The following is a 19,053-nucleotide window of genomic DNA, read 5'->3' as shown; positions in this document are numbered from 1 at the left end:
TCCCCAGCCTACCGCCCGAATACAGCTTGGATAGGCTCCAACATGCCCCGCGACCCTTGTGAGGCTAAAGTGTCTCATAGAATAGATGCATGGATACTTACAGTGTTTTTAGAAAACATTTAAATATTTTGGCATTTTTCGTTTGAATTTTGGTTGGAATTATGCAGCAGGACTAATTATTTATTTATTTTTGCTTTTGAATACATTTAGTTGTGTAGTTAATAAAAAAGAAATAGCAGGCTAAGGTTGAGGATGCACCTGGCTGAAAATGTACATTTTATTTGATCTCGTTAGGATGACGATTCAAAAAAAAAAAGAAGAAACAAAAACAACACTCCTTATCCTGCCAAGCAAAAACAGAACAAGTGCTGTTGGTTGATCATGAGTTCATGTTAGAATGAAAAAAAAAAACAGATTGAATATAATAGCACAACATGTAAAAACATTTTTTTCAGGAGCGACAACATGAGCTATGTACAAAAACAATCAAAGAATCATTTCACGGATATGCCGTGTATATATATACACGGTATATTAAAAACAAAACGACAAAAAATGTATATAGCGTCTCTTTTGAACACCCGCTTTGAAAGAAAAAGCAGCTATTGGTTCATGTGAGGAGGTCCTTTTTTTAAATATCCTTCAGCTGTAAATGTGGAACAGAAACAAATAAATACAAATCTGACAAGGAAACGAGTGATTTTGTGTGTTGTATCTTGTGTGCCTGTTTGTGTTTGGAATACTGCAGAGCCAGGAGATGGAGAGAAAAAAATCTTCACGATGAACCAGCTCATTTTCAGCAGTTTGTTGAAGAGTTTCTTGAAGGACAGTTTTTTTCCCTTCTTTTTTCACAACAAGCAGAGAACGAAGCTTTTTGACGCGGGAGTGGGGAGCCCCTTTTCAACCCCCCCCCCCTCACACACACACATACATACACACAAACAATAACCAGAGAATGAAGTCTTTTAGCACAGGAATGGGGAACACCCTCAACTTTTCCCCCCTCAGGCTTATATGTACATATGTCATTTCTCACCCCCTGGTTTCATCCAAAGGTTGTTGTTTTTTTGTTATTGTTAGCAGCCTTGTTTCACAGTTGAATTCTTTATCCACAAAATTGGCAAAATTCATATTTCTCTCTCTATTTCTATATATAGTATGTACAGAGGTAAGATGCAGAAGGTTCTGCTTACAAAAATCACTGTAGTGGGTATGTGTGTAGCAAAAGTAAAAATCCTGAGATGTGCATTGAGGCTTTTCTGGAGAGTGTGTGATTTATGTGTTTAAAAAAAGGGGGGAAGGAGGGGTTCCGGTTAGGAGGGGCTATGTCGCGGTAGAGCCAGTATGCGTCCGTTGTTTTTGCCGCCATTTATATGCCCGAAGGGGATATGGTGCTCCTCGTAACTTCCCCCGCCTCCTTCCCGGTCGGGGCAGCAGCGGAGTTCCCGCTGCGAGTAGGACGAGGGGTCGAGCGGAATGCTCTCCATGTTGTCTACGTCCAGGTCCAGGTCGTCGGCGCTCTCGGGCGGCTTGTTGTCTTCGCTGTAGAAGAAGGAGCGCTGGCGGTAGGACGGGTGGAGGTCGTCACGGAGCATCTCAATGATCTCCTGGAAGGTCGGACGCATCTTGGGGTTGTACTGCCAGCACATTTGCATCAGGTTGTGTCTGGAAGAAGGGGAGCGGCAATGGTGAAAACTCAACACATTTGCGCTTAGGCATTAGTATAAACAAACAAACAAACAAACAAACAAACAAACAAACAAACAAAAATGATAGGTTCCAGCACTCCCGCAACCCTAATGAGGAATAAGTGGTATGGAAAATGGATGGATTATTATTATTATTATTATTATCATCTCAATTTGTGTTAACATTGCCTAGTTTGTTGAGTCCAAAAATGATCTTAATTTGCCGTATTTTCTGATGTATAAGGTGCACCGGATTATAAGGCGCACACCCCCCAATGAATGATGTATTTTCAAACCTTTTCCATATATAAGGCGCACAGGACTGTAAGTTTTTCAAATATAATACATAAATATATTAAAGTTTTCCGAATATAAGGCACACTATTTTATAAGGCACTACAGGACAGTAAAGGCTGCAAAAACAGAACAAGTGCTGTTGGTTGATCATGAGTTCATGTTAGAATGAAAAAAAAAAAACAGATTGAATATAATAGCACAACATGTAAAAACATTTTTTTCAGGAGCGACAACATGAGCTATGTACAAAAACAATCAAAGAATCATTTCACGGATATGCCGTGTATATATACACGGTATATTAAAAACAAAACGACAAAAAATGTATATAGCGTCTCTTTTGAACACCCGCTTTGAAAGAAAAAGCAGCTATTGGTTCATGTGAGGAGGTCCTTTTTTTAAATATCCTTCAGCTGTAAATGTGGAACAGAAACAAATAAATACAAATCTGACAAGGAAACGAGTGATTTTGTGTGTTGTATCTTGTGTGCCTGTTTGTGTTTGGAATACTGCAGAGCCAGGAGATGGAGAGAAAAAAATCTTCACGATGAACCAGCTCATTTTCAGCAGTTTGTTGAAGAGTTTCTTGAAGGACAGTTTTTTTTCCCTTCTTTTTTCACAACAAGCAGAGAACGAAGCTTTTTGACGCGGGAGTGGGGAGCCCCTTTTCAACCCCCCCCCCCCCCCTCACACACACACATACATACACACAAACAATAACCAGAGAATGAAGTCTTTTAGCACAGGAATGGGGAACACCCTCAACTTTTCCCCCCTCAGGCTTATATGTACATATGTCATTTCTCACCCCCTGGTTTCATCCAAAGGTTGTTGTTTTTTTGTTATTGTTAGCAGCCTTGTTTCACAGTTGAATTCTTTATCCACAAAATTGGCAAAATTCATATTTCTCTCTCTATTTCTATATATAGTATGTACAGAGGTAAGATGCAGAAGGTTCTGCTTACAAAAATCACTGTAGTGGGTATGTGTGTAGCAAAAGTAAAAATCCTGAGATGTGCATTGAGGCTTTTCTGGAGAGTGTGTGATTTATGTGTTTAAAAAAAGGGGGGAAGGAGGGGTTCCGGTTAGGAGGGGCTATGTCGCGGTAGAGCCAGTATGCGTCCGTTGTTTTTGCCGCCATTTATATGCCCGAAGGGGATATGGTGCTCCTCGTAACTTCCCCCGCCTCCTTCCCGGTCGGGGCAGCAGCGGAGTTCCCGCTGCGAGTAGGACGAGGGGTCGAGCGGAATGCTCTCCATGTTGTCCACGTCCAGGTCCAGGTCGTCGGCGCTCTCGGGCGGCTTGTTGTCTTCGCTGTAGAAGAAGGAGCGCTGGCGGTAGGACGGGTGGAGGTCGTCACGGAGCATCTCAATGATCTCCTGGAAGGTCGGACGCATCTTGGGGTTGTACTGCCAGCACATTTGCATCAGGTTGTGTCTGGAAGAAGGGGAGCGGCAATGGTGAAAACTCAACACATTTGCGCTTAGGCATTAGTATAAACAAACAAACAAACAAACAAAAATGATAGGTTCCAGCACTCCCGCAACCCTAATGAGGAATAAGTGGTATGGAAAATGGATGGATTATTATTATTATTATTATTATCATCTCAATTTGTGTTAACATTGCCTAGTTTGTTGAGTCCAAAAATGATCTTAATTTGCCGTATTTTCTGATGTATAAGGTGCACCGGATTATAAGGCGCACACCCCCCAATGAATGATGTATTTTCAAACCTTTTCCATATATAAGGCGCACAGGACTGTAAGTTTTTCAAATATAATACATAAATATATTAAAGTTTTCCGAATATAAGGCACACTATTTTATAAGGCACTACAGGACAGTAAAGGCTGGGGTTACGCACTACTTCCTCTACTACTACCTCTGTGTCCCCCCTGCCTGTCTCAGCACGATGGGGGACAGGGCTTTCAGCTGCTCTGCCCCCAAGCTCTGGAGCTCACTTCCTCCCAACATTCGTAACATCGATTCTCTTCCCACCTATTTAGAATCGCATTTTCTGTGTAGCTCCTTCTCGTGTTTCTATTTGTAATTGTATGTTATTTATTGCATTTTGTTTGTGATTGTATTTTATTTATTATAGTACCTATGCTTGTCTGTGACTGTAAAGTGTCCTTGAGAGCTTTGAAAGGCGCTTAAAATGAAATGTATTATTATTATTATTATTACTTCTTTTACAGGTTGGAAATGGAGTCGGTGGTTGCTGACAGTAGTTGCGAGATTTATTGTGGCTCAATATTACTTCATATATGAGGCACAACTCGTATAAGACGTAGGGTCATCTTTTGTTGAAAATCAAGATTTTTTGGTGCGCTTTGTACACCAAAAAATACAGTAACCCAAAAGCCCATGCCAAAGATGTTTCATAATCATGCAATTTTGATCTGTTTTTTTTTTTTTATTGGAAGTCTTTTGACGTTTAATGGGCTGTCTGTGAAAGACAAAAAGAAGTCAAAAACAGCATTGTCAAAGTGTGCGCCAAAAGTATTGGGGTTTGTGGCCCTTCAGTATGAAATCTAATGAATACAGTGAGACCTCAACATACAAACAACTTATCTTACGAACTTTTCGTCATACAAACGTCAAATTTATGAAAATTAAACGTTATAATAAGCACTATTTTCATCATACACATGCTTCCATAAGCCATCAACGACCATCAAAAAGGTAAATACAACTTTATTTTACAGCACAGTTTATTTCTTTAATTACAGTCCTCATGTAATGCGCCTCTCTTTCCAAACAGCAATTCCCTTTGACCTCCAAGGCCAAGTGACTTTATGATACAATGTAGTGTATTTCATCTTTCATCTGGAACTGCTTTATGTAACAAAGAGGGTACAATAAGTGCTTAAGAATGAATGTCTCTCTGTGTCTTTGTGTTGTCATGTTATTTGTTATTTAGTTTTTTTTTTGTTCTTTTGACTTCAAGACGGCGCCACGAGAGTGGCTGCCTTTCCAGCAGCTCCTGTGTTTTGCTTTTCTACTTTCATTTCTTTCATAACTTTGCTGCTGTTAAATGTAAATTTCTCCACTGCGAGACTAATAAAGGTAAATCCAATCCAATCCAAATCCATCCAATACAATAGCACATTTATTATACATAGAATAAGGTATGTTGTGTGTAGTTTTAAGGCTTATTTAGTTGAAAAGTATATTTTATGGAAACCCGGGAACGGATTATTCCCATTTTAATGGTTTCCGATAGGAATTTTTTTTAGATACACACTTTTCGCCTTACACACTCTGTCTGGGAACCAATTAAGTTCGTAAATTGAGGTCTCACTGTAATTGTGAGTCCCCCCAAATACACTATGTTTTCAATGCTTTGTCGCCATTTTGTGGCAGCAACATGTAATTACAATCACTTAGCGGGTCCAAGTCCATTTTGGCTAGGCCCTACCACAAATAGCAACCACCACCTTTTTTTTGTACAATTACAATTGCCAATATTTACGTTTAACTGTCAATAAAATAAATGGCAACAGTCATACTTTTACATGATTGACATGATCATGTACTCACAGTCGGTCTGCGCAATTGTCTGGTCGATCCAGGTATCCACCATCCATTACAAACTTGAGCACCTGCTCGTTGGAAAGGCCTTGGTAAGGCTGCTCGGCCAGCGTGCTGATCTCCCACAGCACCACTCCGAATGACCTGCCGGCCAAAAGCAAAACAAAACCTTGTGATACAAAAAAAATGTTTATATGACGTTCAAATGAATTGAATTACGGACCAGCAGTCAGAATGTGCAGTGAACACCCCATCTTTCAGAGACTCGGGTGCCATCCACCTGACAGGCAGCAGGCCCTTCCCTCCTTTACGGTAATAGTCTGTCTCGTAGATGTCTCGGGTCATGCCAAAATCTGAACGGAGAAGGAACAAAAATGTTTCCAACAAAAGCAATACAACTCGTTATCTATATACAGTGATACCTTGGCTTACGAACTTAATTGGTTCCCAGACAGTGTAAGGCGAAAAGTGTGTATCCCAAAAAATAATTTCCCATAGGAAACCATTAAAATAAGAATAATCCGTTCCCAGGTCCCAATAAAACACAATTTTCTACTTTCTAATTTTCTAAGCTTTAAAACTACACAAAATATACCTTATTATATGTATAATAAATGTGCTATGGTATTATAATTAAAGAAATAAACTATACTGTATAATAAAGTGGTTTTATTGACCTTTTTGATGGTCGTTGATGGCTTGGTGGAATGGTGTGGCCGGTTTCATCAGCATTAAACACTTGATGAGGAACGTAGCCTTCTTCTTTCACCATCTTGATGAATGATCCCTTGTAGGTGCTTTCGCTGCGATAATTTTACCTAGTTCCTCATCAATTGTGTTCGGTTTAGCTGGGTTGATAGCTTTTTCATCAAGTGTACAGATGGCTTGTGCGGGTTATTTGTGGAGCCTGATTAATGGGAATTTTAACCTTGCAGTTTACACTCTGCCTTTGAACTATCAAAGTTGAAACAAGTCCAAATTTCAGTTTTCTTATCCATTTTGTCACACTCTCTCTCTGTCGTCCGCCTGTCTCTTAATGTTAAACAACCTCCCCTCACTGCTGCTTTCTTGACCAATCACGTGGCTTTAACCGAAGACTGAGGGCGGGGAATAGCGGACCAAAAAAATGCCGGCAGCCATTTTCTTTTTTGAAGAATGGCTTCATTTTCTCTCTCTCTGTAAACCCCACCCCCCTCACCGCTGCGTTCTTGACCAATCACGTGGCTTTAACCGACGATTGGAGGTGGGGAATAGAGGACCAAAACAAGCCGGCTGCCATTTTCTTGTTAGGAGAACGGGCTCGTTCTCCTAACGACACATCACTCATTGTGGCAGCTCCGTGTGTATCCCGAAAAGTAGTTCGTATGCCAAGGTAAAATTGTCATGAATTTAACGTTCGTCAACCGAAAAGTTCGTTCGCCAAGGGATTCGTAAACAGACGTATCACTATACGTGTATATGTGTGTGAAAATGAAATCCTTTCAAAATAAAAGAATACATAAGAGGAAAGAAGGGAAAAAAATTGTGAAAATAACATGACCATGTTGAGTCAACGTTTCCGAGGTGTAAAACACACCTCCGATTTTGACGGTGAAGTCTTGCGCCACCATGCAGTTCCTGGCGGCGAGGTCTCGATGCACAAACTTCTTCGCGTTGAGGTAGGCCATGCCGTCGGCGATTTCCGCCGCCATCTGGATCATCTCTTTAAGCATTGGGGGTGGACGACCCGGGTTGTTCTGATAATCACATTGTTTTATTTATTCAGCTGTTTCAAGTGGAGAGTACACTGCGGCTGCTTGAGGGAAATGTATAAGGGGGGTGTTACCTCAGCATCAGGGCGCAGGGAGCGTAGGTAGCTCTTCAGGTCTCCGTGTGTCATCAGCTCCATGACCACCAGGGTGGGCTGACCTTTGGACACCACGCCCAGCAGACGTACCTAAAATAAATAAATAAATAAAATTAAATAAAGGGCGGTACTATATACACGCCCACCTCCAATATTTTACTACCTTGTGCTTTTTTTCTTTGTGTGTCTTTCATTGAATAATTATATATATTTTTGTTGGATTAGTTTGATGTAATTATTGTTGACTTGTATTTGCATTCTTTCCAAATATTTGTGTCATAAGTTTTTTCCATATTTTGAAATTTTGACCTTGAAACACCACACCCGGTAGACATACCTAAAAAAATAAATACATAAAAGTAAATAAATAAAGGGTGCTACTTGATTTGCTAATTGTAAATACAGTAAAGTCTCGTTATATCGATATCGGTTATATTTATAGTACTGCTTATTACGATACTATTTTTGTCTATTTTCGTCTTTTTATGTATAATTAGTTCCGTTTAGTACGATACATGGTTATTACGATATTCTGGTTACTACGGTGCTATTTTTCATCTCCCACCGGCCATTTTGCTCTGTTTATATCGATTTTTAATAACAAAACGTCGCAGTTATCACATACAAACAGGAGCTGTTGTTACGCCACAACTCATGCGCAGTCATTCGATTCAGGCACTCTCTCGAACCCCGTTGTCGGGTCCTCCCAAGCCCCAGTCACGTGACCAGCTTCCATGTGTTTTGAACTGTCATACGCTAGCACAATAAAAAAGGCGTAGCAGAGCTCACATTACTGCTGAAATAGGATCTGAAACATACTGTAATGCCCCTCAGCGTGGCAAATGATGCGCACAGTCGCTGGTATAGCGGGTCGGTCTTTTTAATAACAAAACGTAGCAGTTATCACATACAATCAGGAGCTGTTGTTACGCCACAACTCATGCGCAGTCATTCTATTCAGGCACTCTCTCGAATCCCGTTGTCGGGTCCTCCCAAGCCGCAGCTTGTGTAGCAAGTGTATATTTCATTGAGAAATTATATATATATATATATATATATGTGTGTGAGCATATTTTAATGTACTTATTGCTGTCTACTTTTTACAGTCATGTGTTTTCTCCATATTTTCCAATTTTGCGCTATTTTCTCAGTTATTAAAAATAAGAGATGTTTTGTTTTGTTATTTTATAACGATCTTTTTTTGTTATCAATTTTCTTTTTGGGAAATGTTGAAAAATATTTTTCCATATTTGTTGTCACTATATATATATATATATATATATATATATTTACATTTTTGTTTAATGCTTTGCATTAGAATACATACAAATAAATGTATTTTTCCATCTAATATTTGTGTCCCAATTGTACTGAAAGTTTTGACTTTTCATTTTTATTATAAAAATAAATAAATACATTGAACAATTTTTAAAAAAGGAATTGAAATTTGTCAGGTAATATGTGTTGCAATGGTGCATTACTGTGAAGTCGCTGTAGCTGTTGCGCTTACCACATGGTGGCAACTGAACGCCTTCATGACCGAAGCCTCGTTGAGGAACTCAATCCTCTCGCGCAGGCTGGCCGACTCATTGACGGTCTTGACGGCCACTCGCGTCTCACCATCGCCCTTGATGATGTCCTTGGCGATACCCTCGTACACCATGCCGAACGATCCCTGGCCGAGCTCTCGCAGGATTTTGATTTTCTCACGCGCCACCTCCCACTCGTCCTCTTCATACACTGCGTGCATTCGCATTTGCAGTTGGTAAAGTGACATACTACAGTGACCAAATGTACTGTATGTATAATTATGAAAATAATAAATATTAAAAAAAGAATAAAAGATCAGATGGTGAGGTTGTGCCTTACTGTCATTAGCGCTGAGGTATTCAGGGTTGGACGACGCGTAAATGGGACCACTGGGCCCTTGAGTTTGGCTGAAAAAAAAAAAAAAAAGAATCAATCACATCAGTTCATCAAAGAAGCGCAGCGCTTTGAGACGAGTGGGGGAAGCGGCCTACTTCTTCTTGAACATGGCGAATCCCACTAAAGCTGCAAAAAGGACAAGTACACAGATGACCGGTCCGATCACGATTTTAGCGATGTTGAGAGGATCTCCTGGTAAAAAAATAAAATAAATAACTGAAGTGAGACACATTTCCATGATGATGTCAACGCGTCACCGTTATCAAATACTTACTCGCGTCTTGTACGTAGAAGTAGGTGGGTTCGGTCCACGAGCCATTCCCCGCCAGGGAGGTGGCTCGGATCCTCACCGTGTAGTTTCCGGAGTGCATCACCCGCAGTTTGCAGCCACGCATGGCTTTGTACATGTTCCTTGACACGCACTGGTGCAGCTCCTGGGCCACAACAGCTGATTCAACTCATGGGCTAAATCTCATTTCTTCATTTGCAATCTCCTCAGAGATTTTCCCGAAGTCAAGTCCAGGAGATGGCAATATTTTTCCATTGTACTGTATTCTCAGGACAATGTTCTTTTAAGTACAGTGATACCTTACCTTACGAACTTAATTGGTTGCCACAAAGTGTGTTTAAGGCGAAATGTGTGTATTCCAAACATTAATTTCCCATAGGAAACCATTAAAATGTGAATAATCCGTTCGCAGGTCCCCATAAAACATATTTTCAACTAAAGAAGCCTTATAACTACACACAATATGCCTTATTTTATGTATAGTAAATGTGCTATGGTATTGGTAAGGCGCTTAAAATGTAATGTATTATTATTATTATTATTATTATTATTATTATTATTATTAAAGAAATCAATGTACTTAATAATAAAGTCGTTTTATTTACCTTTGTGATGGTCGTTGATGGCTTGATGGAATCAATGGATAGCTTTTTGCATAAAGTGTCTCAAGGAGCTCTGGGTTGTACATCTTAGAAGTTGTGATATTGCAACAGCAACAGATGCAGGCAGGCACACTAGAAACATCATGAATAGCTGGTTCCCTTGCTTGTATATTCACTTCAAATTGTACAGATTGCTTGTGCGGTTTATTTGTGCCACTTGATTGATGGGAAATTTAACCTTGCAGTCTACACTCTGCCATTGAACTATCAATAAAGTTGAAACAAGTCTAAATTTCACTGCGTTTTCTATCCATTTTCTCACCATTTGATTTTTTTTCTCAAGCTCTCTCGTCTCCCTTTCGTGTGTGTTTCAGTTTCTGTAACCCCCCGCTCACTGCTGCTTGTCTCCTGCATGTGTGTCCCCTCTCTCCTCTACCACGGATCTTGACCAATCACATGCAGCTTCAACCGAAGACTGGGGGCGGGGAATAGAGGACAAAAAAAGTCAGCTGCCATTTCCAGCACCTTGTTAGGATCTCCAAGAACCGGCTTGTTCGCGAACGACATATCACACATTGTGGCGCGCCGTGTTTCTCAAAAAATAGTTTGTATGCCAAGATTCTATTCTCACGAATTTAACGTTTGTAAGCCGAAAAGTTCATTAGCTAAAGCGTTTGTAAGCCGAGGTATCACTGTACCCATGTTTCAGAGGTTCATTATTTTTTTTGCTTTTTACTTTGTATTTATGGGGTATCATATTATTTATTTATCTCATCTCATTTTCCGTACCGCTTATTCCTCATTAGGGTCGCGGTGGTTGCTGGAGCCTATCTCAGCTGTCTTCGGGCACGAGGCGGGGGACACCCTGAATTGGTTGCCAGCCAATCGCAGGGCACACAAAGACATACAACAGTCACTCTCACACTCACACCTAGGGACAATTTGGAGTGGTCAATCTGCCTGCCATGCATGTTTTTGGAGTGTGGGAGGAAACCGGAGGACCCGGAGAAAACCCACGCGGGTCCGGGGAGAACATGCAAACTCCACACAGGGAGGCCGGACCGGGATGCGAACCGGCGACCTCTGCACTGTGAAGCCGGTGTGCTAACCACTCGACTACCGGGCCGCCCATTATTTATTTATGTTTTCTAAAATATTTTTCGCTTACCTAAACCATGTATTTTTTCCTGAATATTTCTTGTATCATTTTGACACTGCTGTTTCGATTCACAGCCGCTCACCTCACTGTCGCTAATGCGCTTGTAGTTGACCTCGTACAGGATAATCATGCCGTTGGGGGCGGCGGGCTCCTGCCATGTGATGTGCGCAATCATGTCGGACACCTCGTACGTGATAGGGCCCGTGATGTCATCGGCTTTGTCTGTGGGGAACACATTAAATGTCACAGGAAGGTTTGTTATTCACTTTTACTCAACTCCTTTTGTGATTCAGGTGGACTTCCACCCAAAATAAATAAATAAATACAAAAAACAAATATAGATAAATGACATAACAGTAACACTATTATTATTAGTAGTATTAGTAGTAGTAGTAGTATGTATAATAACAATAATAATAATAATAATAATAATAATAATAATAAGTATTATTATTACATTTTAATTTTATTAAAATATATCATTTAATATTGAAAACTCTGATTTTATTATAATAATACATTAAATAGAATTACTGTCACAAGTCCCTCCTTAAGCTAAATCAACAAGGAGGAAATAATTGATACTTTTTTTCCTTCTTAAGGGATTTGGGAATCGCTGTAAATGTTCTCAATCCTGTTTGCAGCAGGAAATCTGTACTTGGACTTGTATATGGTACAGCCTAGGGATGTGTCGAGTGTGGCTCACCCTCAGGCATGGTGCGGGCGCTGACGTAGGCCGCCATACTGCAGCGGGCCGCGTCGGTGGGGTGGTTGCAGGCGTGGATTTCGATCTGGTAGCTGGTGAAGTGGCGCAGGTTGGAGATGACTGTGGACTCCTTGGATAGGACGGTGACCACTGTCTTGGTGCTCTCGAACATCTCCTCGTCTTCAGGGATGACGGTGCTCGACAGCCTGCCGGAAGCAGAGGTGGGGAAGGGGCGCGTTTGGTTGGCCACGGCCATCGCCGAGCGCCGCTGTCTTGAGCGTCTGCAATGGGGAAATTGACTTTTGTATTTTTTTGTAAAATTGTAAATTTTTACAACTTTCACAAAAAAAGAAAACATTTTGAGTTTTATAGTACATTCCATACAATTGTATATGCTTTCTAGAAAACGGATCCAATTGTTTTGCGTCCTCAAAAATACTCCCCCAAATATACATTTTTGCCTTAAAAATACCTCTTTGTTTGATAGAAAATGCAAAGAATGTTTATTTTTTAATTAATATACATATAATTGAAAAGCCTTTTTTCAATTAATTAAAAAAATATAAACATTATTTCCGAGGAAACAATAGGCTTCTTTCAAAAAATTATACTTTGTCCCTTGGCAAAAAAATAACTAAAATGACAACCCCCCAAAATATGACGACCCCCCATTACCACCAATATTTTTTTCTAGAAAACATATGACACAAAAATACAAACAAAACCTAGAAAATATGATTTTCTCACAAACAATTTCTCACAATATGATTTTCTCAAAATTAGGTCACTTCATAAACAAACAAACAAATAAATTAATAAATAAATGGATAGCTAGCTAGATAGATGGCTAGCTAGTTAGATAGTTAGCCAGCTAGATAAATAGCTGGATAAATAGATATTATCTTTTCCTTGGAACCACCCAGAAAAATCAAGAAAATCTCAAAATTAAAATTTCCCACTATAAAGTTGAAAGCCATTTTTCAAGATGTTATTTTTTCTCCTCAAAAATACTTGACTTGACGACCCTTTTAAAGTATCGCGTGATGGAAGTCTTACTTCATCTCAAAAACTTCATTGTGGAGGTAGTTCTCAAAGGTCTTGCGGTACTCCAGCTCCTCCTTTTCCTTCTTGAGCTCCTTGTCCGTTTTGGGGCAGGCACAACATCGCGTGCCGGTTCCCTGCTCTTCCGTCTGATTCCACTTCTGCTCCTCGTCTCCGTCCACCTGAGTCGGTACCCGCGAAGGCAGCTTCATCCCTGGGAGAATGGGAAGATGCTGTGACTAAAACAGTCGCATCCAAAAGCCAGGCTGATCGTACCGTAAATAGTGGGCTATTTTCGGCGCCCGGATCACTGGACGAACTGACACGTCAATCATAACGGCACGTGCATAACTGTCATCGACCTCTCACCTTTCTGACAGTAGTCAAACTTGTAGAGTTCACTGGCCTCGGCCTGCCGCTGACAGAAGACCAGGTAGTGTGTGATGTTGCCGTTGGGGTCGTTGGGGGGCTTCCACTTGAGTATGATCTGCGAGGACGAGTTGGATGACGAAATGGGGTCGAGGGGGACGGATGGTTCTGTGGACGGAAAGATAACGACATTGAATATCTAGGACATGCACTGCCACTTCCTGTATGTATGACTGATCAATGCTGACTCACCGAGGGCTCGAGGGGAGGCGTGTGTAGTATAATGAATAAAACTTTAATTTCAAAAATAATTACTGGCTCAGGTACTGGCGACAAAATTACACCATTTATATTATTCAGAGATGGCAAATGAGGCCAATGATGTTGACAACAACAGATGACTTTTCTATTTTAGCCGTACTGTCACTTTCAGCTACAGTTTGTGACATTTTTAATTGTTTCTTTTCATTGTTTGTGATTGTACAACTGATTTTTACTATGCGTAGAGAACGCACTTGGTACGGTATGGTTGTTTTAAAGTGCGCTCTAAATAAAGGTGGGATAACCCTTAGTTATTCTGTTTCAGTGCTTTTTTTGTATACATTAATAAATATTGTGTGTGTATATATATATATATATATATATATATATATATATATATATATATATATATATATATATATATATATATATATATATATGTGTGTGTGTGTGTGTGTGTGTGTGTGTGTGTGTGTGTGTGTGTGTGTGTGTGTGTGTGTGTGTGTGTATGTATGTGTGTGGGGCTGATATGCGGCCAATTTTATTTTTAGGTATTATATGGAGGAGAGCTTCTAAAATAGCGCAGGGCCTAAAGTAAATAAAGTTTAGAAAGTAGTTAAATATGGGACTGATGCTGTTCCCGGCCACTTTTTTGTCCGACCCTACGACATAAAGAAGCTGCAATTGCAGATATGTTTGTAGTGTACCCCACAAAAATAAATAAATAGCTAGCTAGCTAGCTAGAAAGCGAGTTATCTATCTAGAAAGCTATATATCTATCTAGAAAGAATACTACTGTATATACAAAGCTAGCTAGCTATCTGTCTGTCTGTCTATCTTTCTAGCTAGCTAGCGAACTAGCTAGTTGCTAAATATGGGACTGATGCTGTACCCGACCATTTTATCTGGACAGACAGACAGACAGACAGACAGACAGACAGACAGACAGACAGACAGACAGACAGACAGACAGACAGATAGATAGATAGATAGATAGATAGATAGATAGATAGATAGATAGATAGATAGATAGATAGATAGATAGATAGATAGATAGATGTTAAAGTATTTTCTATGTCAGCTATTGCACAATGGAGTCTGTCATTCTTTTTTTGCTACAATTGATCTGATTTGATTTGTATTTTACTTTTTGCAATCGCTCACATTCTGATTTACGTCAATCATACTCTTGCGAAGAGCTTGTGTGTGTTGAGTTGATCTTTTTTGACAAAGTGATGACATAGACTGCTTGGTTAGCGTCCCCCGCTAACTAACTCACGTATGCTAGTCACTTGTGAACAAAAACATTTTAAGTGTATGTTGTTTTTATGAAAGCGTTATTGGAGATGGCGATCAGAGAATGCGTTTGACTGATGAAGAAAAGTTTGCGCCACTGAACGGATGAGGTGCGTGAACAAAAGCTCATTGACGAGTCAAGGCCGGCGGTGATGTGAATAAGCATTAAAAAACGACGTCAAGACCTGGAAGCGGAAAAGAAGTCTGGATGTCAGGGTAAAGGTGCGCAGAGACTGTTTGTGCACCAAACCGACAGCTCTGCCCTTGGGGCCAGGAATGACAATCAAACGAGACATGGACGAGGGAACCTTGGAGTGAGAGCTGCCAGACAGGGTGTAAAAGCGCCATGCTGTTCTAGACATGGCTACCGAGCTAGCAAAAGGACATTTAGGAATCTGTGTAGAATCTTGACCAGATGGTATTAATAATATACAATGTGCAGTGTGTTTCAGACAGAAAAATTGGCACACAACACTGTCTCCCCCCCTCCATCTTTCCATGAGTAGAGGATTTATTTCAAGAAGCAGCAAAGAACGCGGGTGTCACATGTAAAAATCTTCCCGGGGAGCACTTGGTCAAAACTGACGATGAACAAAGTTGCGCTCGAGCCATACGTTACAATATTATGTTTGGCCGGCCAGCCATGGAAATAAAAGCGACTGGTCCAAATAATGTATTTTATCTTCTTGTGAGAGCAAAGTAGCTCACCACCCTCACCCCTAAAAAAAAAATACAGTAAAGTCTCGTTATATCGATATTCAAGGGAGCCCGAAAAAATATCGATATAACCGGGACTATCGATATATCCGACCCTGTTTGCATGTAATTTTCTCCGTGCGTGCATAGAAATAGTATCGATATAACCGGGACTATCGATATATCCGATATCGATATAACGAGACTTTACTGTACAATAAATAAAAATACATAAAAAACATAAATAAATGTATACACTAATAAACAAACTCATCAACAAAATGAATAAATATGCAAACAAATAAATAAATAATAAATGGATCACTGAATAAATAAATAAATGGGTAAACAAAAAATACATCAACAAAGAAACAAAGAAGGGTATGGAAATAAATAAATAGATAGATAAATAAACAGATAAATAAACAAATAAACAAACAAATAAATAAATATCTACATAAATAAACTGCTATAATAGTAGCCATTATTTCTCAAGAATATCAGTGGGAAAAATGTCTTATGAAAGTAGGGTCGCAACCTTCCACAAATTAAGTTGAAGTGAAGTTTTTTATTAATATCAATAATTTATAAATGTCAAAAGAATAATGTCTTGAACATCTGAGAAAAAAGTTTCAATAAAAATAGTACAGTAAAAATGACTGTTCAAGCTATTAACCCATTCACATTTCTGAATTTATTCGGGAATTGAAAATGACATCCCGAATTTGTTCGGGTTTTGGTGTTTCTTGCTTAGGTGCCAATAAAGCACTGCTCAGACCTCGGGCAATGTTTTTCCCCTTCCACGAGGGTTGTCTTTTTTCCATGTTAGCGCTTTGTTCCAGCTACAGCTGTTGTTAAAGCGCTACATGAACCAATATGTATGTATTGCATTGAATTTTGGACAGTCACCCTCATTTCAAGCTCATATAACTCCAGACCCATATAATCTAGGAATTAACTCTTTTTTTCTGAGGAAAGAAGAGAGTCTTAAGGTTTCTTACGCTGCATTGAATATTTATGTCGTCCTAAAACTCAATATTCTGTGGGTCCTGGAATTTGGGTGACAATGACAAAAACCCTGGCACTGGAGCGGACACATTTTTGCACATCGTCTGGCAGTCAATGAGTTAAGTTGAAAAAAAATGAAGATCAATAATATATAAATCTTAAAAGAATAATGTCTTGAACATCCGAGAAAAAAGTAGCCATCAAAATTAGTACAGTAAAAAAGACTTAAAGGTACAGTAAAGTCTCGTTATATCGATATCGGTTATATCGATAGTACTGCTTATTACGATACTATTTCTATGAACGCAAGGAGAAAATTTACATGCCGCCGGATCGGATATATCGATAGTCTGGTTATATCGATATTTTTTCCGACTCCCGAGAATATCGATATAACGAGACTTTACTGTATTTCTTTCTCGTGCAACACTTTCTTCTGTAATAGATTACCTTTGCTCAATTTGGACAAAAGACCACTTTTTATTCGTGTACATAATTCGACAGAGAAGAGGAATCACTTACTTGTTGCATTAGTGCGCACATAGATGATGTCGCTCTTGGCCCCGTGGACTTGGTTCTCGTCGGAGGCGGAGAGCTGCGTCTTGACCATGATGGCGTACTGCGTCCAAGGCTTAAGGGGTAAGATGAGGTGACCAGGCTCAAAATGGTACTTGTCGCCCTCAGGTGAGCGCGGCGGCGGATCCACGTCGGCGATCACCCAGCTGTTAGAGCCGCACGCATCCTGCCCGTCAAACTCGGTTACGTTCTGGAACGGTCTGAGAAGATCAGAGCGAGTCAATCAGTGACTCGGATACATAAATTTGGTGGATTTTACATGTCAAAGGGTAGAAACGAGATGGCTATGAAGCGCTAGCCAGCTCATTCCCATGTTTCTAAAACACATGTTCACATTTTTTTTCACGTCATCCATTTTTGTTGCAGCTGAAAACAATAAAGATTTGGTATACGCTCCGGGTCACACAGTCACAGGAAAAAAAAACTTACGCCTCTTTGTAGAGAACCATGAAGCCCAGGAGGTCTCTGAAGTCTGGGGGCCAGAAGGCTTCCCACTTGACCATGATTTTATCGCTCTTAGTGCGGATCTGAGTGAACTTCAGGATGTGATTCTCACCTGGCAAAAAACATTTGGGGTCACGAGGTGAAGAAAGTTGCAAAAGATGTTCCCGAGTGACACACATATGCTAAAAGATGGGCACAATCAATCGTTTTAATGTGCTGAAATATTTTTTTTTAAGTGAATCAAAATGTAAATGGGTCATCAAGCTTTCAGGACTTTCGCTTTTAAACAGACGAACAAAATCATGCTTGTTTGTGATGCCAACAAAAGCCACCGATGAAACGACAACTAGTAAGATGTGTCAATCTCTGTGAAAACACTATTTACACCACAGGTGTCAAAGTCAAGGCCCGGGGGCCAAATGTGGCCATCACATCATTTTATTCGGCCCGCGAAAACCAATCAAACTTGTGAAATTTCATGATGGTCACTAAAGTCCAAAACAAAATTTCAAATTGTCTCATGTAAACCGCAGTAACAGTTATTTCGAAAAATTGCATGATGCTTGCTAAAGTTTGAGCCAAAATTTCAAATTGTCTCAAGTGGAATTGTCGCGGCTTGGAATCGAAGCGGATTTATGTGGGACAGGAGATGTGAGACAATCTCCTTTTTTCAATGTATGCTACAGCTTCATGTTTGCGTTCAACATTTAGTTTGTATCAGACGTGCACATTACACCATGACGTCCCTGATCCACTGGTGAAACGGAGGCTTTGATCCTCTACTCTACTCTTTTCAAGAACTGCTTAATTCAACAAATGTGGTGCAGAAAGTGCTTAAAATTGATGACTGTCTGTCTTTTAAGTTGTGTCACCTGCCTTTACAGCAGCTCCTGTATTTTGTTTTTCTACTTCTTCCTTTCCTCTCACTTTCATCAATTTGTTGCTGTGAAGTGTAAATTCTCCACTGCGAGACGAATAAAGGCTAATCCAATCAAATGTAAATCACAATAACAGTCATTATTTTTTACTTCACATTTGAAAACTAGTTATTCTTTAATTTGTTGTGTGTAATATGTCGACAGGATTAAACATTCTAATGGTTTCCGCAAATTCATAACGGCCCCCGAGGTGAAACCGCAACTACAATGTGGCCCGCGGCTAAAAAAATTAGTTTGACACTCTTGACTTACACGATGCCTGGTCACCGTTGGTCTTGGACGCAATGTCGTTCCTGCGCTCTCGGGTCCGGCAACCTCTTCCATCTTGCGTATCTCGGACATGCACAACTTGGAGTTGTAGTGGAAGAACATGC

The 19,053-nt window shown here is 40.0% G+C and overlaps 1 protein-coding gene across 1 annotated transcript; it reads right to left on the bottom strand.

Moving 5' to 3' along the window:
* Positions 1 to 246: 246 nt before the first annotated feature.
* Positions 247 to 18,950, bottom strand: LOC148891417 (insulin receptor-like). Its single transcript, XM_089009169.1, has 17 exons — positions 18,932 to 18,950; positions 17,727 to 17,853; positions 17,244 to 17,497; positions 13,461 to 13,628; positions 13,107 to 13,305; positions 12,051 to 12,331; positions 11,427 to 11,566; positions 9,569 to 9,728; positions 9,390 to 9,486; positions 9,238 to 9,305; positions 8,879 to 9,108; positions 7,348 to 7,458; positions 7,099 to 7,258; positions 5,746 to 5,875; positions 5,532 to 5,666; positions 3,196 to 3,422; positions 247 to 1,468 (listed from the first exon to the last, which is right to left on the bottom strand). The coding sequence occupies exons 2-17, from the start codon at positions 17,798 to 17,800 to the stop codon at positions 1,314 to 1,316; spliced, it is 2,589 nt and encodes an 862-aa protein (XP_088865295.1). The 5' UTR covers positions 17,801 to 17,853; positions 18,932 to 18,950; the 3' UTR covers positions 247 to 1,313.
* Between the last annotated feature and the right edge of the window lie 103 nt (positions 18,951 to 19,053).

Source organism: Hippocampus bargibanti, linkage group LG11 (genome assembly GCF_051943395.1).
Source record: "Hippocampus bargibanti isolate YZ-2025 linkage group LG11, ASM5194339v1, whole genome shotgun sequence".
Lineage (NCBI taxonomy): Eukaryota > Metazoa > Chordata > Actinopteri > Syngnathiformes > Syngnathidae > Hippocampus > Hippocampus bargibanti.
The sequence above is the reverse complement of the archived record's forward strand: the minus strand, read 5'-3'. Positions and strand labels throughout refer to the sequence as shown.

What these genes read in the sequence shown, in the direction of transcription:
- LOC148891417 (XM_089009169.1), bottom strand. Translation starts at nt 17,800, where the DNA reads ATGGTCAAGTGGGAAGCCTTCTGGCCCCCAGACTTCAGAGACCTCCTG. An exon ending in GTTTGACTACTGTCAGAAAG is followed by an intron (nt 13,306 to 13,460) that starts GTGAGAGGTCGA and finishes CCATTCTCCCAG; the next exon opens with GGATGAAGCTGCCTTCGCGG. An exon ending in CTACTCGCAGCGGGAACTCC is followed by an intron (nt 1,469 to 3,195) that starts GCTGCTGCCCCG and finishes GCATTCCGCTCG; the next exon opens with ACCCCTCGTCCTACTCGCAG.